This window comes from Odontesthes bonariensis, chromosome 9 (assembly GCF_027942865.1).
Source record: "Odontesthes bonariensis isolate fOdoBon6 chromosome 9, fOdoBon6.hap1, whole genome shotgun sequence".
Classification (NCBI taxonomy): Eukaryota; Metazoa; Chordata; class Actinopteri; order Atheriniformes; family Atherinopsidae; genus Odontesthes; species Odontesthes bonariensis.
Window position 1 is genome coordinate 17,266,606 of NC_134514.1, and position 22,212 is coordinate 17,288,817.

The following is a 22,212-nucleotide window of genomic DNA, read 5'->3' on the forward strand; positions in this document are numbered from 1 at the left end:
AATTTTTGGTAGTTTTTGTTCATTTAAAGAGGACATGATACAGTGCATGCATTCAGACTTGACAGGATACCTTGCACAGTTAGCTGGATAAGGCCGCGTCCCTCTCCATAAGAATTAATAGCATGGCAAGAGAAGAAGACTGAATCCTCACGCTCTGCTGGCTTTAGCTACAGTGAGGAAAAAGAGAAAAAGAAATATCAAAGAGATATCAACTCCATCTTTGTGCTCACAAATAGCATAAAAAGAAACTTTAATGATGGAGAAGCGCCTTGATGGCGTTTTTATTCTTTTTGATACACTACTTTAAGTAGGTGACTCAGTGTACTGCATTGCATTGAGAGGTGAAATTGTGGAAGTCTCAAGTGAAGGTGGAAGTCAAAATGGAGTTCTAGAGTTGCAGTTGCAGGAATACATAACTACATAGTCATATCATAGCAGTCATTTGCATATTCAATCTGAAGAGTGTAATTTAATTTGGACTCACTGTCAAAGCACAAATGCACTTATGTTCTCCATTTCTATGTGGGATACAAGATTCAATGTCCCAAGACTCATCAGACCAGTTGGTTATGAAAGAGATGATATCTACATATATATACATATATATATATATATATATATATATATATATCCATATCTATACATTTCACACCATCATATTGCAAAAGCTCTATGCCTCATGGTCAATGTAGTCATGACATAATGAAGAATGTCCTGAAAAGTGAATGAAATTCACAGCTCAATTCCCCACCAAAAACAACTGTAATATTGATTAAAATAGTAATTTAAACCCAAGATTTGAGTCAATTTAGTATATCATTCAGCAGTTGTTTATGTTTTTCTCATTTTTATACTATAACATTATTATTATATATTTGTTAATCCACTTGTTTTTCAATCCATATCATCAACATGTTTTTAAAAATTTCTTTAAAAAAAAAAAAAGGTTCTTTTAGCAAATCTGTAAGTGTTTGGGAATAAAAGAACACAAACCGCTGTTGTTTTTCAGCAAAAAATGTTTATGCATTCTTGTTTGACCTAGGAAGATAGCTATGTTATGTCCCCAATCATAGTCCCTTACCATCACAGATGCTAGCTTTTCAGCTATGCACCAATACCGAGTCTTACGGTCTCTCTTCTCTTTAGCCTTTAGTGAATGTCAATTGCGACTTTGAAAAACAAAACAAATAAAATCAATGTTTGCTTCATCAGGCTAAAGGGCAGTTTTCTATTTTGCCATAGTCCCTCAAATTAGTTCAGGTTCAGTAAGCACTTATTGTGGGGCAGATCTGCCACTGGTAGTTTTAACTTGCATTTGTGGACTCGGCAACAAACGGTTTTCAGTGGCATTGAGTGGTTTTAGGAAAGGATCCTAAACACATGTAATGATTTAAGAATTGTACCTGTTTTTAACACAGTGGTGACTGAGGGCCTGAAAATCATGACCATTCTGTTTTGGTTTTTGACTTTGCATAAAATTTCCTCTGGGCTCAGTGAATCAGTAAAATGATACTATGTACTGAAGATTAAAATCAGACAGGATTTTGAATCTTCCCTTCAGAAACATTATCTCTAATAAAAAAAAAAATCCTCATAGTCTGCAGCATTATGTCGAACTCAGTTTCTTTGGAAAGCTTCTCCTATGCTGGTAACTGACCTGTTACTAATAAACTTAAATAGCTGTTTTTTTAATTAATGCCTAATTTTTCCAGTCTTCTGTTGCCCCGATTTCAACTTTAGTGGTGTATTTTGCAAATGTCAATATGAGTGTTTTATTGATTTGTCAGAACAAAATTTCCAAATATCTGCACTGAGTTTCTATTTACAGTCAATCAACATCACAGCTTTGAGAGAACAGGGTAGTAACAGAGACATCCCATACATAATGGGTTACTGCCAGTGTGGGGAAACCAGCACAGATCAACAACCTATATTACACAAACTGGTACGACTGCAGTTTCTCTTATTCTAACTCACTTTCCATGCACCTCAAGCAATGCAAATACAAAAGCAGACATGCCACACCAGAGCACGCTTTGCAATAAATCCACTAAGACAGAGCCCGACTAGACAAATGAGAAAAGCAAAAAAAAAAAAAAAAATTGAATAAGAAAATTGAAACCTATTTGTCAAATAAGTGAGAGTCACAAACACACTGCTGTCTGTTTTCATCAACTAGATGCTCGCCTATATATGTGTTTTTTACCTTGAGTGTAGACAACACCTCATCTGTCTTTTCATTGGGACTAGTGGTTATGGAGTAGCGGGGGTTGCGGTCAGGGTCAATGACCGTGTCACCTCTTTCCCAGCGGATGATGATAGGCCATTCTCCCCTCGCTGTGCAGTTCAGCTCCTTCACATGACCCTTCTTAGCCATGGTAGTGTTGGGGTGACTGGTGATCATTGCTGGGACTGGAAGGAGAAAGGAAATGGAGTGTGAGATGAAGAGAAGGTGTGGACAAATGGGGTGAAGCGGAGAGAGATGGTAACAGTAAACAGATTGATGACAGGGATGTTAGATGACAGAGGCAGATTAAAGAGGTAGGGGGAGGAAAAGGAATAGTAAGTGGATAATAAGCAGGATTTAAGTGTATAGGGCAAAAAAAGTGAAAGAGAAAGGTAGCAAAACTGTGAGGTTAAAAAGGCAGAGCTCAGAGTATCTGAGTTCCATTGCAGTAGAGTAATGAAGAGCTGTGGTCAATGAGGTAAAGTCAATAAACCTCCTTTCTAATTCTCTAATAGTTAACATTGGGGTCTAGGTGAATGAAGAGGAAAAAACGATACACTCTCCCTTTCGTGTAAACTCTATCCACAAATCCCTCCCGTACACAGTCTTCTCAGTCCAACATAAGCACACTCATTTGTACACGCTCACACACACAATATTGATCTGAAGAGGGTTCTGCTGTTTTGTTTTCATCACTTATTCATCTCACCCTCCCTCTTTTCCGCTTTTCCTTCTTCTCCGCTGAGCAAAACAGACAGAATTGAAGGAGGCAGAGGAGAGGAACGGTTCAATCAATAACACTAACACTAGAAGGAGAAAGAGGGAGCGCACCGGAGAGGGGCAGCCCTGTGATAGAAACACAAGGTGAGACTACTAGATATATTCATGTGCACCTTGATATACATGTTTATCTGCACAGGTATTGAAAGATGCAAATAACCTTAACTTTTTTCTTATGAGAACAGTTCATTTGCTAGATAAATATACTGCAGGCTACTAAATACACTGACCTTACATGATTTTCTACTTAATGCTGACCATAACTTTCCTTTGCGTTTTCGCATGGCATAACCCAGAGAGTTACTGACTGGAAGGGCAGGATAGAGAGATTGATTGCAGATAATGATTAAGCTCAAAGTCTTTTTGATTGTCTCTAGATAGATCCCATGAGTCAAAAGATCAATGGCTCAGTTGCTTTCACGCTGCCTATCACAGATGTGTGCACAGGGCATTCAGTCTTGCTGCTCTTTATGACTTTTCTCTTACGTTCATGGTCACCTTTTGCTCCACCAATCTATCACTGTGTGTATATGTTTGTTCATGCCCACAGGGACATTATTGTGAACTGGCTCATTGGTTTGACACACTTAGTGCATAAATTGGGAGCACCAAAGCATCATATACAGTAGATGGCCTAACGTGTGTGTTAGTGTACTCACTCTTGACTGTGAGGACCATACTCTTGCTGATGTCTGAGCCCACCCCGTTGGAGGCCTGACAGAGGTAGAAGCCACGGTCCTCTTCCAAGACATGTCTTATGAGTAGAGAACCGTTACCCATGATCTGAATACGGCCTGTTAGAGGCACAGGGTGGTACTGCTGTGGGCTTCCAATACCAGCTGGACAAAAGAGGAGAGAGCCAACACAGGCACAAGTAATTATGATAAAGTAACCTTTCTCCATCTGCATTTGCAGATAATTTACATTGGATAGTATAAATCAATGAACATAACAATAGGCAGAGAAAAGCTGACAGAGACATATCAGATGCATAAAGAATAAAAGATGGGTCATGTACCGAGTGCACCTCTGGCATGCTTCCACATAACCTTAGGGGGAGGGTATCCATCAACAGAACAGTTCAGGATTGCTGCCTTTCCGTAAATCCCATCCTGGTTGTTGGGCTGCACAACAAACCGAGGAGGCACTGGCAACAGGGGACAGATGAATAAAAGGGTCTAATCAGAAAACTACATTACCACCATGTAGATCATTCATTTCATTTCGGTGTGTCCAAACTTCTGAGAGGTAATGTATCTTGAATTATTATTTTGCAAATTTCTTTGTACCTGTAGCATAACTGCAGTCGCTGGCGTTGTACATTTACCTGACCAACATATATATTTCAATGACACTATGACTTTAATGGAGGAAATATTTATTTAGACATCTGAATTGGTATAGAAAATGGATGGATGGAAATATATCTTTAGAGTAATGTCTAACAAATAATGACATCTGCGATAAGGGACTTAAAAAATACATAGCTTTTAACAAGGGTTGATGAAAAATAAAATCGTTAAATATATGTTTTCTTAGATTCATAAAAACAGCTGTATCATGTGCACACCTACTCCTTTATTTCTAAAGAACTTTCTAAGCTTAAGAATGAGTTTGTGTCAAAAATGATAAAAAGTGGAGGTTGATGAACGTAGGTTTAATTATATGAAAGGTGCTTCTAAGTTGTAAGATCATGTGTGTAAAAGATCAAGTGTACGTCATCCGCTGCGCCATCAATTTTGATTCTGTTAATTTCATCTTCCAGGTGCCCTCAACTTAATGGGTAATAATAAATCTCTGTAGTACATTAAAAGAAAAAAGTCACCCCTTTTGAGAGTATCCCTTACATATTTTTAATCTTTCTGCATGCATTCTGTTCTTACCTGTAACTGTGAGCTGCCTCTCTGTGCTGACAGTGGCAGCATCATTGCTTGCAATGCAGGTGTAGTTGCCATTGTGTTTGAGCGACACCTTGGATATCTGGAGGGAGCTCATGAACTCCTTTGTGTCGATGGTGATGCCTGAGGAGGGCACGATCTCCTGACCGTCCTTGCGCCACGTGATGCGTATGGGCATGTCTCCAGACGACACCACACAGGCGATGTACATCAATTTGCCGATGGAAGTCGGAGGAAAGTCAAATGGTTGGATCAGTGGGGGAACTGGGATATGCAGAGAAAGAGAGGATTAAAGAGAAAAATATGAATGACTGAAAGGTAGGAGAGCGAAGGGTAAGATGTTTAGAGAGAGAAAGTGAGGATAAATACAAATGTTGAAAAGGCAAAGTAAGGGGAAATAATTCAATGAGAAGATGATATGTAAAAGAGATAGAAAAGGAAGATAAAATCATGAAAATAATTGATAAAAAGAGGAGCGGGAGAGAGATAAAAGCAAGGACGCAGAAAAAATGCAAGGGCAGGCAATGGAGTAAAAAAAAGAAAGAGAAGATTGAATGAGGCAAACAGAATGGACATGAAAATATGATGACAGCAGAGGGTTGTTTAAATGAGTGGGGTGAGTAAAAGGTAAAGATAGAGATTCAAAACACATATGAATTAATTAAGCATAGAGCAAAAAAAAAGTCAGATGTAACAGCACTGGGTGAATATGGGTTAAAACAAACAGTTTTTGAAATTTGGGGGTATCGAGAGGACATGGTGGGAGGGTGTTATGGAAATTGAATTCTTATATGCATTGTATAGAGTGTTACTGTGCAAAACCTGCAAATGACCTCGCTGCAGGATACCACCGTGTCCTGTTTTCTTTTAATTCATGTTTTACAACGGTGGGCTTGTTAGAATAGAAAGAGAATCAGACTGCTGCACTTTAAGGGGGACAGGGATGAAGCTGAGTTTTATAAAATAGATCTGGGTAACTATAGTTGGGGGAGGAAAGGTAGAAGAAAGATACAAAGATACCCAATGAGTGATGACGTGACAATGGGCAATATAGATGAAGTGTCTTTGCCTCAGTGGTCAGAGCAGCTCTGTAGTTTGTACTGTGCTGTTCTCTTTTGCAAGATATTATCATAAAAGCCTCTTACCTCCTCAGAAGAAAATAACTGACTGTGCCTGACTAAAATTTCCACCACAGAGGGTAAGTGTTGAAAAGAGAGAAGAGATTGATTGAGGGGTGACAAGATCAGTGAAAGGAAAAAAAGACTGTTCAACTCTTTTAAAGGGTTTATTTTTTGCGGAGTCTGTCATGTTCATCTAGAGTCTAATTAGTAAACTTTTAGTCTGCTTGCCTGCCTGATATCTCTTTTCAGTTATCTGGGCCTGGACTTTCAAAGCTTCTGCATCACTGTAGTTTGGCCTACTAGCCCATTACCCACTTCACAGCTGCCTGTGGCCTTTACCAGCCCCTACACTCCACCACACCCTGCCCTGCTAAAGCCAGCCCATAATAGCTGCTCTAATTAGAGCCCCATCCACAGGGGGAAGAACAGTGTTACCATGGATACCGGCATTGGTAGGTGATGGTTTTGGAGAGGGGGATGAGGGGAGGTTGTTGGGGTGGGGGGGTTACAGCTGCGACATCTGGGGGATTTAATCTGGGCTTCGTTAAAATTCATCTAATTAAATCAGGGACATGATGAGCACAAATTCATACAAATACATACCTTCATTCATATACAGCAACTGTGTGCACATGAGCATATGCATGCATTCATGTTTGTATACTCAGGTATACATGTATGAACAGAGGAACAATAAAATAAGAAGACTGAAGTAATAATATCAAACAGAAACACTCACACCACAATCACACATTACAACTTCCTTGAATAAATATATAATTCGACTGGAGCTGAGAACAAAGTGAAATAACATTACATGCTATATATCTACAAAACACATGCACACTTGTCATTCACACACATATACGCTCTACAATGCTGTACACACTCACAAATCTCATACAATAGCACTCCTGCTCTATGTAATTGCTGAGTGGTTGAGACCACTCCGCCCCTTAATCAGGGGTTATTAAAAGCAACGCATACAGCTTTGTTCTGTCTACTCACTCTGTTTCACTCACGCTCTCATGCGCCAAACCACTGTTAATTAGTTCCTTTTATCACAGTTAAACAAGGCTAGAAAAATAAAGATTATCATACTTTTTCATTTTACTTTCAGCATATTCTTTGGTGACTTTGAGGTGAATGACAGAACTAAAAAACTATTTTAATCTCTGGAAGAAGATTTTTATGTAAAAAAAGGACCCAGGGTGCCTTACAGCACCAGCAGTTGGCTGACACATTCAAAGCTAAGATCAGGGTGAGGTGAAGCACGGAATGGAAGACAGAGGAATCTCTTGGACAAGGTTCAGGAAAGGTGCACAAAAAGAGGGTGTTGGAGTTAGGACAGGAGGAGCAGGGCTGAGATCGTTATCAACATCATATAAAACCAACCCATAGAATAATGAACATTGGCGACTGCTGCAAGACTCCTTTTTTAAGTGCAAAAAGTGCAAGAGTAAGAATGAGCAGAGCAGTTGACGTGTAAGCAAGATGTCTGAACAAGATGGGGCAGTTCTCTGGTCACCTCAACTTAGCACTGGAAAGCTGAATCCGACTGGATAAAGTCTCTGATTCAGGCAATGTATTGCAAAGCTTGCTCCAAGTCCTGATGATCTACACTTCTTAGGTTAAGTACAGTAAATACTCCAGCTTGCTCTCTCTGCTCAGAGAAAAACACCCTAAAGCACATCAGTGGTTGCTCAAAAGCCTTTGCAGACTGCTGCTGAAGCTGGTTCTACATTAAAGTCCCGAACAAAAAAAACAAAAATGAAAAGATGGAAAGAATTGATTCCATTTCTCTAGCACTGAAGAGAAAAACCTGCACCACCAAGATAAATATACCGTGAACTAGAAGATGATGATAAGCGGTGAAGACAACTCAAGTTCCCATAGCAGTTATGTGGTCGAACTCTGTCAAGTCAACTGTGTTCTTGGAGCTGATGGGTTGTTGCGAGGACTATCTTTAAAAGGAAATAAAAAAGGAATAATCTAAGTATAGAAGGCTTATCACCCAATGTAAACAAGAACAAAACGATTGTGAGAGGAAGAGCCATCCATAAGTGTGGCAGAGAGAACGTCTCAAGTTGGCTTTGTTTCTGAAAGAGTAAAGCCATAGGTGCAGAAGTATCACATATTCCTTTGGACACGAAAGGGCATTATTAAACCACACCTAGATCACCTTGGTCAGAAGGTATGCTGAAAGTAGTGCAAAACTACCTCAAAACTGATCACAGGCACATAGCATCAGAGAACATTTTTCACACTCGACAAATCCCAATTGAATACAAATATGGTACATATTTCAGACATGGTGTCTGGAAAAAAAATCTGTCCAACTACGATTCTATTTAGAAATGTCAATACTGTGACTGACCTTTGACCGTGACATAAACGGTCTGTGTGATGAAAAGTTGTGGTTGGATCAGCACACTGCAAACATAGGCCCCCTCGTCCATCCCCTTCTGAACATCACTGAGCTTCAGAGTCCCATTCTCAAACACCACCTGGACAAACATCAGCAGTATATTCAAACATGACACATGCTCACAATTATCCAGTACATCTATCCGTGACTTTGTATGGCATAATGTTAAGGTTAAATTGTACCTGATACTGAGGCAAAAGAAAGTTTATTTGATTTGCTTTGATCCTTTATTGTTGTCTCTTTGAAAAAGTTTAGCTCTATTCTGGCAAAAAAAAAATCTGCTTCTGTTACATTGATAAATTGAATTACAGACAATTACAGATATTCAACATATTAGAAAATAAAAATGATCTCTACATGGCTGTTAAAGTCACTGGTCATTACTGCAAGATGCCATGTCATGTGATTCATTTGTACGTAAAGATACAAAGTCGTCATCTAAAGAATTTGTACAGCACAGAAATATCAATGCTAATATATATTCATGTTATTTGTATTGTATTTAGGGAGAGAAGATTGGACCTGGCGATGGTTGTCTGGAAGCAGAAGTCCCTCCTTGTACCAGTTGATTGAGTAGTAAGGATACCCAATTACACGGCAGTTTATGAAGGTGTTTCTTCCTGCCACTGCTGTGATATTCTTCATTGGCCGAATCCTTGGAGGACCTGATTGTGATGAAGAGGGAAATAGGGAGAAAAATGTAGAGAAAGATAGAGAGATGTAATCAGATGAAGAAAAAAGAGGGGGAAAAGAAGATTATTAGTTGATGGTGTCAGAACCAGGTCATGGAAAATTTAGGAATAAAGGAGAAGGTTGATAGGGGAGGGAGTTTGGGAGAGGGAGTAGACAGAAGTGGAAAGACGTATGTAGGAGTGAAAAGGTAGAGTATCCTGCCTCAACGTTAAAGTGAGATTTCAGCTGCAGAGATGCAGTGAAGGGGCTGCACAGTTTGTGACCAACTGCTAAGATGCGGTGTCACACTCCTACCTATCCACTGGCATTAGTTTTCTACAGAAAATCTGATTTCCCATCTCAGGTTCCACCTGGATCATTTTCTTTACAATTCCAAAATTGTCAACTGACCTCGTCCTTAAAGCATAAAACGTAACTGCTTCAGTATTTTTGCATTTCTTTCTAACTACCAAAAAGGGATGGTTAAAGGCTGTGGGTGGAAGACATTAAAAGTACTTTCATCACACAATCATCTATCACCTCTTCTCCGACCTTCTCACCACTGCTCATCTTGAATCTTTGGTTTTGTTTCTTCCCTCAGCAGTCCTTACGCAACTTCTCAGTCTCTTTCTCGCTCCTCTCTATTCTCAGCTAGTGCTGAGCTTTGAAGTCACAGCTTTGACAAGTCAAAGATGTATTATTCAGTAGCAGCGTTGTGCGCTCTCTCACACACACACACACACACACACACGTGTCGACAAACACAGAAAAGTAGACATAGCATAAACATATGTGTCCAAGTATGTCTGGGTGGCTCAATGTACTTGCTGGTGGTCCCTTATGTTGAATGTATAACATATCAGGGATTGGGTTAAAATGTCAGCGCATTACTCTTTCTTTCTTTTAATTTGCTGGTTATGAAAATGTGTGTCCCTCTATGTGAGTGTGTGTTGGCAGTATTTGTGACAGTTTGTGTTGCATGTATGGCTGAAATTCTCTGGCAAAGGAGCTCGTTCTCACTCCAATGATCATTCTGACATGTCTGCTTAAAGCAGACTCACATGTCACAACTACACAAGGACAGAGAAAAGAGACGGAGAGAAAACGAGAGATATGGAGATGGTGATACAGCCCTGTCCGTCGGTGTCACTGCTCATACCTGTCATCTCAAACGACAGTGACATCACCAGTTCTGTCACCAGAGTTTACAATCAGTCCCTCCACAGACACATGAACTCTTCTCATCTTCATTCCTCCTCATATTTAATCTATTCTGCCTTCATCTGTGACCATCTGTTTCTCTCTCATCTTAAGTTTATTTGGCCATCTTTCTCACATTAACTTAATCTCGCCTTTTTCTGCAGTATAATAAGCCACAATACAGTCTCTCTTTTTGAATATTTCGTTTGCCTACAAGCGTATGTGTGTACGTTAGTGTACATAAGGGTGGGCAGAGTAGGCATATTTCATTTCTTTGTGTATTGGTATGTATAGTTGTTCACTTTAGCACATGTGCACAGCTACATTAGATCACTTGAAAGGTCAGAAGGTTTGAGGAGGCAGTCTACACAGAAAGAAAATAAGGAGACAGACAACATATATGGACAAGACATGGAGAAACAAGACACAGACTTCTGCACACAAATGACATTTAGGTGTAAAGCCAGACAGACAGAACAAAAATGGAAAAAAAATCAAATAAGGGAAAAACTAAAAGCATACAGATGAGAAAGCAAAACACACATACAAAGATAGAGATAGAGCCATAGGAGGGTATTGGTCAGGGTGGGGAAGGGGGTCAGGCTATAAGAAGCCTCTGTATGACTGATATTGAAAAGTAGACAGGCACCTCTTACGTTTATGCGCGCTTGGTACTCGGCACTACCAGCCGAGTTTCGTGCGGCGCACCGATACACTCCTCCATCACGGATCTGTGGGCTGCTGACGTTGACGTGGCTCACTGTACTGCCATCGGAGAGTGTGTACTGACTGGCTCTGACACGCGAAAGATCCCGGGCCACAGGCTCATCGTCCAGGGTCCAGGTGATGGTGGGTGGAGGTGCTCCTTTAGCGGCACACATTAGGGAAAATGGTTCACCTGGGACCACCACCCTTTCACTGAAGGAGGCAACAATACGGGGTGTTCCATCTGGGAAGCAATCAGAAGTGGAGATCAGAGGTGTGAACTGAAAAAGATAGCGAATTTAAATTAGCAATGACTGTACTAGTCTGTAAAGTGCGATTTAAGATTTAACACAGAGCCTTTTTACTTTTAAACGCTCATTTATAGGTTTGTAATTTTTTTTCATGTAAACTTCAGTGGTCAGAACTTTGTATGCTTGAAAGTTATAAAGCACTTTATGTTTGTCAAGCTGTACTTTGCAGCAGCATCTCCAACGTCTCCACTATGAAATGCTTAATTTTAGCTCCTGTCTTTTTAAGGCTCCCCTTCCACAAAATCTTGTCTGATCGGTCAGTTTGCTGGTCAAAAGTGACAAAGTGCAAGGCAACTGGTCATTCTTGGTTTGAGTTGTGCCAGATAGCATGAGGCAGGCATTATGCAATTGTATTTCACTGCGATACCATTAAGTGAAGGAAGGAAAACCTGAGCTACAAATGAGGTGTTTCAGACAGTTCAGGAGCTCTGTCTTTAGTGCTTTAAGCTTTCTAACTTTGCAGTTTTGTTGACAAAAGAATATAAATTATTCAAATGAGAGGCTAGAACAACTCTGACTAGCAACTGAAGGCATTTATTCAACATTATTTTATTTCCTTACTGATTTCTCTTTCTCTTTTTCTCTTGGTTCCATATGAGAAGCAGATTTCCGAGTGACTGCAACTCACTCTCACATATGAAGCAAAAGTATAACAACCTGTTCTCCAGTCTTCTTATGAGTTTACATATGTACTGTAAACCATGTATAATTGTTGTTTTATTTAGCATAAAAAGAAACCCTTACAGTGATAGGATAGAGTATTATACCATGGCAGTCCAAGTTTAATACACATACATAATGGCACACCAGCATAACAATAAACTATTTCTGTCATCACCTTCTAGCAGTATGATAGAGAAGTCCTGGCCAGTCTGGCCCTTTCGCGTGGCAAAGCACTGGTAAGCTCCAGAGTGTCTCTTTTGTGCAGCAGAAATAAAGAGAGTCTCATTGTGAGCCCCCTGGATGGAAAAGTGCTGATCAGGCAGGACAGGTTCTGTGTTACGGTACCAGGACACGGTAAAGTGGGGAGATCCCTGGACGGCACAAGACAGTATGACTGTGCTGCTGATCCCTGTCTTCAGGTTCTTGGGAGACAAGGTGACCCGCAGTGGCTCTGGAGACAGGACGACCAGGTAGAGCAGAGTTAAATAAGACGACAGAAGACAATAATACAGGCAATGCCTAAACATTCAAGTTGGAAAAGCTAATGTATGTCATGCATTCAAGGGCATCAAGGATGGACATTATCTGCACTGCTGAATGAAATAGATTTCTACTGAGCTATGCCGAGCTGGCTGGGCAACACAAATCATGGTTTGGTGTGGTAAGATTTTGTCTATGTGTCAATTCTTCTGTCATTGGCTTTGTGTGTGTGTGTGTGTGTGAGTGAAAGTGATTGAGTGTGTGTGCTAAGCAGCGAGGAAAACCGAGACAGAAAAATAGAAAGGGGAGAAAATGTCAGTGAACAATAAAGCAGCTGGTGTTAAGAGCTGGAGGCTGCTGAATGTGTATTAGCATGTGTGTCTGTGTGAGAGTTCATGTGCAAGTGTAAGACTTTCTTCATGGACCATGAGTACATGTGCAGTATTTGTGTGTCAATATTTGAGTGTGTGTCTGACCTTGCACTACCTGTCATTGAAGGTTTGTGGGTTGCGCAGTGATGAGCCCTGTGGCCATTCTGCCCAGCATCCGCTAACCTCAGTCTTCTTCCCAACCACTCTTAAATTTAGTCTTTTCTCCCCACCTCCTCTACATCTAACCCGCTTCATATTCCTCAGAAGTGTGTCATCTTCTCTATGTGTGTCACGTTCTTCCATTAACACAGATCGCATTACTACATTATAAGATGCAGGTTCCCTCCCTCTTTAACATCCTATGTAAATGGCATGAGAACTGGACCTTTCTGTTACCATAGCGGCACTTCCCTAAGGTTTGAGCGCATTGTGTGGAGGAACCATCCTTGAAGATCAGGCTCATGCTCGTCCAAGATGAGGTTGGCCATGACACAGCTTACAAAGCTGAAAAATATTTCCCTTTTTTCCCTGTTTACGTCCTGTTCACATTCACTGATTTGCTTATCTCGCTCCTTCATTCTGCGGTTTCCAGGATAGAGCAGTGAAGGTCAGAGGAAGCAGATCATGTGCTCAGTAGCAATTTTTTCACCTATTTACCCACCTATAACATTGAGGTGACCTGTCACCTCTTTGGAGCCAAAGCTGTTAGTGACCTCACAGATGTAGTTGCCACTGTCTTCAAGTCTTAAGTCAGAAATGGTGAGGCCAGTGATGCGCCTTGTCCAGCGGGAGTCAGCTGGTAATGGCCGACCATCCTTTAACCATCGGATGGTGGGATTTGGATATCCGGAAGCAATGCAGGGCAGCTCTACACTGTGCCCCACCTGCACCTCACCGGACTGGAAACTGTCCAGCAAGGACGGGGTGGACTCCGTAGGGTCTGGAAGTGATCAAAGAAATATGTTTTTGATTAAAATCTTTAGTCTGTCAGCTGACTCTATTAAAGAAAAACAGCTGCAAACTGAAAAGACACACCTCTGTTCATATATAATAACTTGTTGCTTACCCATAACAGAGAGCCTGGCTCCATTGCTCTGGCGAGTCTCTCCACTGTACTTGTGCTTTGTGATGCAGCGGTAGGTGGAAAGAGCATCTTCCTTCTGCACCTCTGAGATATACAGTGCGCCAAATGAGGTCAGGAAGAAACGGTTACCTGTGCAGGAGAATAAAAAAAAGAAGATGGACGAGAGGAGATGGATATGTTAGTCATGTTTGATAGACAATTTGCATTTGCACTGAGCTGGATTATTGTTGCAGAACATCAAGCCCAAATCTTTCAAGTTATTTATCGAATTACAGTTACCTTAGACACCCCTTCACCACAAAATAAAGTAAAATAAAATTTGAATTGGTCATTATTATTCATCTACCTAATAATGCTTTGCACACTTCCCTGGTTTTTCGATGATTGAATAATATCAAACTCACTCTATACATGACTGAAATGGAAGAGCTTCAAAACAATGAAGTTAAAGCTGCAGTCTGCAAGATTTGTTGTTGTCATACGTAAAGTCCTACTTTTTGGCATTTTAAGAGTTTACATGATCTATCAGAACGCTTGAAGTTGAAAACGGTGACCTCCGTAGTCGCAAAATGCAAGAAATGCTTATTTTTTAACCGAAAAATAAAAAGTTATTCAACTTCCTGTCCCGCCCCTTCAAAACACATGAGAACTCGTGCACGTAAACGTGCACGCCAGATGCGCCTACACGACTCCTCTTTCATCAACTCACCTGTCATTTGCGATCATGGAAAACACAGTAAGTAGACTAGCCCGTAATGAAGTTCAATAGTCCAGATATATAAGCGTGGGGACGAGCCTACCTTGTATCGCGCGTGCACAATCGGTGATTGACAGGCAGCAGAGCCCAGCTCGTAACCTGATTGGTTACCTTTTACCGGTCCGGTCTGCAATTTTGTAAACAAACCTGCTGGCTTTGGAGGGACCTAGCGGGACATATAGGGGACCTAGAGAACTCTTTTTTTTTTGTATTGGGGTATTTAATGTACTACTTTCAGAATCCCCGGACAGTTCCAGGCATTATGCTTGAAAAAGAGTTGCAGACTGCAGCTTTAAACAGTACAACTACAAGCATTTTCTAATACAACCATCAATCATACAGTACACTGTCACACTTTGGAGAGTACCTAACAGCTACTGTTTTGCATGTCTTTACAGCTGATCACTATTGTCAAAGTTGTAAATGTCTGTGATTGAGGCTATCTTCTGCATCATGAATTTCCACAGGTCTGCATTCCCTGAAAACAAGGAAACCACGTAAAAAAAGAACAGTTAAGGAAAGAAAAGTGCAACTGAGATTTGCTCTTACCAACTACTGTTTAAACCAGCCCCACCATCATAAGGTTCTCTTGATAAAACTTACGCACATTTTGCTATATAAATCAAAGATTTCAGAAAAGAAGATAAAACCGCAGGGCTGGATTATACATGTCTTAAAGATCCCACCACAGCACTTAGGTGAACACATGGGAGCTTTTAACAGACTCTGACCCATCCATCTAGTGAAATATACACAACAGAGAAAGACAGATGAAAAGAAAGAGAATGAAGGAGGAGAAAGTGGGTTATTGTAGGAGTTAATAATTGATGTGTCTGTGTGTGTTATGGTAACAGCAGATTAGCGTCATTTTTATTTCACATCAGTGACTGCTTGGTCTGCCTCTGATTTATCTACATGTCAATAGATAGTACAGTTTGCGCACACGTGTGTGAGAGAGAAGAAAAACGAATGGATGTAAAAAAGATGACAGGAGTGTATTTCAGTGTTTGATACTTTCCACTTCCCTGAGTCATTTTGTACTCTGTTCCCAAAAGGGTTATTTTAGACGGTGTGCACTTCAGAGTCTTTTGTAGATTGCAAATTGTTTGGTTATGTTAATTCCACTGCAGTATATATATTTGTATACATAAAAAATATGAACGTGAACACAAGTGCGCTGAATGGTTGAATGCTGGAAATTTGTGACTATTTATCTAAGTACAAACACCAAACATATACACACCTCCAAGCAATAGGTCAGCAACTAGCTGATTCAAATTGATCTATTCTGCTCGCTGTTGGAGGTGTTCAATCATTGATCAAATGAAGCAATTATAGTGTGAACACTTCACAGCTAAAGCTATAGTTTGGTATGAATTTATTTTATGTAGTTAAATTATACGTTTTTAAGTATTGTTGGTGCTAAATTATCTGATTTCTCAGTTATTTTACCTCATTGTTGATTGGATTGATGAAATGACTGAAAAAAAATATGTATAATGAAGATACTGTATGTAGATGTTCTGTGAAAGGAGCATTAGAAATCAAGCTTGTCAGTATGTGTGTGTGATTCCTGCCACTATATGGGCAACAACAATCAATCAATTTTATGGCTGGACAGCTATGTCCAAAGGAGATTTATTAAAACAGACAGGACTAACCTGGCTCCCCGCCCCACAAAAACCTACACACTAACAAGACTGAGATATCATATGACAGATAATAGTCTGTCATATGATATCTCATTGCCTTGTTTGGACAAATTAGTATTTTTTTCTATTTTTTTTCTTTCTACTGTGCTTACAATCTCATAACTTAGTTAAGGGGAACTAGCTGACGAATGTAGTCATTTTTGCTTGCTTAGAATAGAAAGAAGAGGCACCGTTAGTAACTTTCACTTTGCTGGGTGCGTCCTTTGTCGGTTTAATTGAAATTTTGTTGAAATCCAATCAACTTTACAACTTTACAACTTCAACATCTGCGTCATGCCTTTACCCACATTCCGTATAGAAACGTTAGGCTGTTCCAGATGGCATGTTATCATCATGCATAAAAACCAAATGCTCATTTGGGCTTTTAATTGATGATGAATGTAAATGGAAACCCAAAACAGACACTTTGCATCACTCCGTCTATTCAATCGAGAGCAAAAAAAATGCAAAAAAATAAGTTATTGGTTCATTTCACTTGGATGCTAATAATCAAAATATTAGTAAAAAAAGTTTTAAATGACCATATTAGAGGCATTACAATGTGTGTGTGTGTGTGTTATCGTATTTCTTCCTATACAGACACATATGCGTGTGTCAGCCAGTGCATTTGCATTCATAAAGTTCACACACACGTATTTTCATGTGAGCCAGACTGTTGTGCTGTGAGTGCTAAGCGACGTAAGCTGTAATTTCAAAGCCTGCCCTTTTGTTCCAACCTGGGTATTATGCCTTACAGGATAATATGCACTTGGCGACTGGAACCCTGTATAACACACTGCTACACCCTGTCACAACATGCCAAGAGAGAGAAAGACACACCACAGGGGGGGGGGGGGTTGGAATGTTAAGAATGGAGACAAAAAAAGCAATGCTAATGAAAAGGAGCTTGTCAACAGTAGCTGTGAAGGAAAGTTATTCCATTACTTCTCCATTTTATTCCATTCTTCTCTTCCTTGTTCAGACTTCTTAAATAAATGACAAGGGATTCCTTGACCAATTAACCTATAATGATTAATCTATTATAAGATAAGGGGCAGTATTGTACTGTTTAAGAGAGTCTATGATGACATACTTAAACTTCTTGTTTATCACCAGGATTTGGTTAAATTATTTAAAAAATGTACTCAGAATGATGTGATTTGAACACTTTTGGATTACCTAAAAATCAGACACATAGCGTAATGTTAAGGTCAAAAATATTCTTTTGTCTGTAAAAACATCTCAAACCGTATTCAATACGAGTGAATAGCAGTTTTTTATTGTCTTTCGAGGACTTAAGAGGACTTTCGAGTCCTTTCCATTTTTTTCTCTGTTGATATTTAATTTCTAGTCACCGCCTGCCCTTCTGCTGTCTGAGGAGATGAGACACACCTAAAACAGAGGAGAGAGTGAGGGCAGCAATGGAAGGAGGCAGTGGTGTAGCGGAAGGGTCTGGCCCTACAGGGAGGAGGACGGCAGATGGAGATTGATGGAGGGAGAGATAGGGAGATAAAGAGAAACATGCCGTTGGGAGTGACAGAGAAGGGAGTGAGAGTGATGAGGGGCCTACAGGCCTGAGAGCCATACATGAGTAAAAACAATTCTACGTCTTTCTCCATCTCTCTCCTTTGCAAGCCTCTCCTCGTGGGAGAGGAGATCAATTCTCGTCTAGTCTGCCTACGCCTCCAGGAGTTTGTTGTTATTGTTGAGTGTGTGTTTGTATGTGTTTCTGTTTTTATTCCTTTCATTTTTTATATATATTTTTTTGCTGTAGGAAGCTGGATGAGAATTTTGAGCTCTATCCCACACCCATGGGAGGCTCACAATCCCCTTACTTCCCTCTTGTTTCTCGACCTTTTTCTCCCCTTCTTTAGCCTTTTTTCTGTCTGCATGACATCTATCCCCCTTTTGTAATGTCTCCCACTCTGGTCTCCCTTCTGCCCTCTGCCCCTTTCCATCTCTGCCTTTTTCCACTTAGTCCGTGCTCTTCTTCTTGCTCTTTCAGGGGGGTCTGTAAGTAATAGAATCAGTTCAGCTGATCAGCCTGAGGTAGGAAGTCAAGCCAAATACAGAATCTGCTGCAGGATTTTTTTTGTGAGTGTATGTGTATGTATGCCTGAATTCCACAGACACACACATGCAAATAATGAGATGGAGAGACAGGAAGGGAGGGAGAGACTCGGTGAAAAAAGGATTAGGGAGCCCTGGAGCATCACTTGTCTTCCACAAAGTTCCCCCAGAGAGGGGACACCTCACTTCCTAGTGATGGAGAGGAAGGGGAGAGGAGTTGGAGGGGTGAAGCTATGTAGGAGAGGTGGAACTAAATAGGTCTCAGACATGTATGGCTACTATTTTCAACAAATTAATGTCAAATAGATGGGGGAGGAACAGCAACTTGAGATCTCATAAAGAGGAAAAATTCTAATGCTATTAGGAGAGATGTTGTCACAAGCAAGGCTGCAATGAGAAGATAAACAGATCAGACAGGAAATGAAAAAAAGATACATATTTTGAGATGTTGAGTAGACCACAGAGTTAAAGGAAAGATGAAAATAGATTAAACAGATAGTGAAAGCAGAGAGAAACAGAGCAGGAAAGGAAATGGCGTAAGTAAGGGGGTTTGTTCTCGGTGCTGCCATGCAAATGAAAGCGGTGCTGCAGCAATGCTAACTAACAGCAATTCACACTGTTGGACTCATCACTTATTAATGCTCCACGGCTCCCCCTCCCTCCCATCTCTTTCTCTTTACCCATTCGCCTCTCCCTTGCTCTCGCCAGGATCTCTCTTTTTTGTTCGCTCTCTCGCTCACTGTTGCTAGGGCCCGGGCACTCACGTGACAACAGCTGGGTAGGGGGCGCTGCGGTGGCACACAACGACATGAGCAAGTGTGCATTTCCTGTGTGCCTTGTGTGCATGCGTGTGTGTGTGAGACAGAGTACCCTTCATTAGAGGTAAAAAAGGAATCAGCCATTTAAATGATGACGATGTAGATCAGAGGAGAGGAACTGCTGAATGGATCTGTAATTGATTAACAGGCCTGGGTTATAGGCCACGGAGGAGCTCACCATATCGCTCAGTGCATCATGTCACTTTATTTTTTCACTCTGCGATTATTAACAAAAAGACATGCTGGAGATTGCAATGCGCGTTATTGTCAATGTTTGCCTTTCAGAGAGTAAGGCTAAATGGACTACAGGCTCTGTACAACACAGGCCAGTCGTTACACAAATGGACTTCTCACAAATACATGTGCTCACAGCTACACACTCACAATCTGTCTCACAAGCTACACATTCTTACTCCCACTGTCTCACAATCCACATTTGCAGAGTGCACTCAACAATCTGTGAGGATGCGTGTGTGTGTGCATCCTCACTACAGGATGCCACAGCAATAAGCAGACAGTGGAGTACACCTACACATCCCTTATTTATTCTCTTCCTCCTAATTTACCTTCTTTTCTGTCTCTTCTCACTTCCACTTTTCTCTTTTCTAGTCTTTCCATTCACTGCCACTGTTATTAAAATTCCACTTTTACTAATAAAACTCTTTCTAACACTCACACACACTAGTCTAAATTATCCCATATTTCTGCAGTGACTACGAAAGACGTCCACCTATACTGACATCTGCTATGGGAAACTGTGTTATGTGTATGTAACAAGAAACTAGCCTGTATGGATATGATACTTTCCAACATAAGCTGTTCAGAAACATATTTAAAGCACATTCAAGACAAAGCAGGTCAGGAGATTTCATAATTCTTCTTAAAGTTCCAGAGATTTAACATTTTAGGAAAGTTTGTCACATCCAGCTCGCCTAGTGACACAGCTGAAAGAAAGTGTATTAATTTTGCTTTTTATATAGCTTTTTCTATATATATATTATATATATAATATATATATATATAATATATATAAGCCCCACTAAAACTTTTCTCTGCAAAGATAGAAAAAATATCTTAAAAGTGGTGCTAAAAAAGAGTAAAAAAAACGTGTTAAAGCTAATTCTGTCAGTCTGTGTGAAAATCGTCAGCAGCTGTCTATTATGTGCTGTATTGAGCAAGATGTCTCTGCTCCCAGCAAAAAAAAAAACTACATTTGTTCCATTGGTTTGAAGTCGTAGGATGTCTAAAGAGCTTAAAATGGTAGACTATATTTAATTTTATCATTAAAGATACTGTGCATCATAATGTTGTACTTCTTAGTGTGCAAACATAAGCATTTTGTAAAAAGCTAGAAAAATCTGTGTTGACGACAATCTTCAGAGGCATGAATTGTACAATTACACAAATGGGTGCAAAACCAATGCTGCCTTACAGAGGTAGTCTTCATGGACCCCAGTAGATCAGAACCATGCTCAGAGATACCAGCTGAAGTAGCACCACGGACAGCTCTGATGCAGTAATCCAAAACAGGAGAGACTTTTTGTGTTAAATCTTAACATTCAGATCTCTGCAATATGAGGGTTGGCACTTTTTTCTTGGATAATGTTAGCAATGGTGGATTCTATGGCAGACTTATGAAATAATAATATGGCATATGGGCCACTGCAACAGCTTGGCTTAGCAGCAGGCAGATAATACTCTACCGGAGACAGTAAAATAACTTTTGTTTCTGGTAAATTAATTGTATACTTTTACATATCATATGGTGGAATGTATATATATATATATATACATACATACATATATATATATATAAAAGAAATAATGGTGAGTCTAACTGTTACAAGCACAGGCTGGGAAAGCCTTGCAAGCAGCCAGCGGATGGGTGAAGTGGATAAATCTACAGCAAGTGAGCCTCAAGCTCAAGATCCAGCAGTGTAAGCACAAATGTGGCACCATGGTGGCCATTGATAGTGTCACATTTCTCAAGCAGTTCAAACGTAACAAGTAAGAAAAAAATGAATGTTGCAACTATTCTTGGTAAACAATTATAATAACATTGTTTCTGTGATGTGGTACTAATAATAATACTTTGGTGATGCAAGATGTATGAACTACATTTTGGTACCGTTAATCCGTCTGTTTAATAGTAATATCATTGATATCAAATTACAAAATAACAACTACAAAGGTGAAAGATGTAAAAATGGTACACACAGAGCAACCCCAATTACATAAGCTGACTGACATAATTCAGATCTTTGAAGCTCTCAATAATAATATAAGCTATAAAGACTCATGAAAGGAGCATATCACAGAAAGGCAAATAAAAAAAAAACAGAAAGTACGCAGTAATAAAACCAACGCTGCATTGTGTAACAACAGCATATAATCAGGCCAAGATGTCTGTGTGTAAAAATTGTATTCAGTTTATGTAAAGCAGGTATGCTTTTGGTGTACAACAGTGAACAAGTACAGATGGTTTGCAGAATGAGAAATAATGTGAGGAGTTAGTCCTGATTCCTCTCTCTACCTCTTTCTCTTTGGTCTCCTGTTTTATTACTTTTCTGTGGCTCATTTATTTCATAATTACCAAGGGCCTATTATGGCTTATTTCAAAGAGGTACTGGGAAGGCTTACTAAAAGCTATTTCATTTGAGCAGCTCCATATCTTCGCTTCCTCTTCGCATCATGCAGATAAACACAAATGTTTAGACTTCTTTTTGGAAACCCTGCTTGACATAGCATATTTCCTAGTACAGCATGTGAATGGAGGGAAATTTCAAAAAGCTAATGACACTTAAATCATTGTCAGCAGCTGATAGTTTTGAAATATTTTTTGGGCTAATGGGAACCCCGTATCTTGCTCTTTAGATTGTCATGTGCATGAAACCAAAGGTCACTACAACCTTGAGCACTAGGAAAACACAAACTAA

At 40.0% G+C, this 22,212-nt stretch overlaps 1 protein-coding gene across 3 annotated transcripts in view; it reads right to left on the reverse strand.

The window, feature by feature from the left end:
* dscaml1 (Down syndrome cell adhesion molecule like 1) overlaps positions 1–22,212 on the reverse strand; it is a 106,961-nt gene that overhangs the window by 24,568 nt on the left and 60,181 nt on the right. For 2 of the 3 annotated variants that reach the window (XM_075473432.1, XM_075473431.1), the window contains exons 4-14: positions 13,923–14,069; positions 13,518–13,796; positions 12,181–12,456; positions 10,976–11,275; positions 8,977–9,119; positions 8,404–8,533; positions 4,891–5,169; positions 4,026–4,154; positions 3,667–3,846; positions 2,207–2,412; positions 71–167 (exon numbers count right to left, since the gene is read on the reverse strand). In XM_075473432.1, the coding sequence (XP_075329547.1) occupies positions 71–167; positions 2,207–2,412; positions 3,667–3,846; positions 4,026–4,154; positions 4,891–5,169; positions 8,404–8,533; positions 8,977–9,119; positions 10,976–11,275; positions 12,181–12,456; positions 13,518–13,796; positions 13,923–14,069 (2,166 nt within the window). Of the gene's footprint in view, positions 1–70; positions 168–2,206; positions 2,413–3,666; positions 3,847–4,025; positions 4,155–4,890; positions 5,170–8,403; positions 8,534–8,976; positions 9,120–10,975; positions 11,276–12,180; positions 12,457–13,517; positions 13,797–13,922; positions 14,070–22,212 lie in introns of those variants that run through there. The other variant, XM_075473433.1, reaches the window with a different exon arrangement.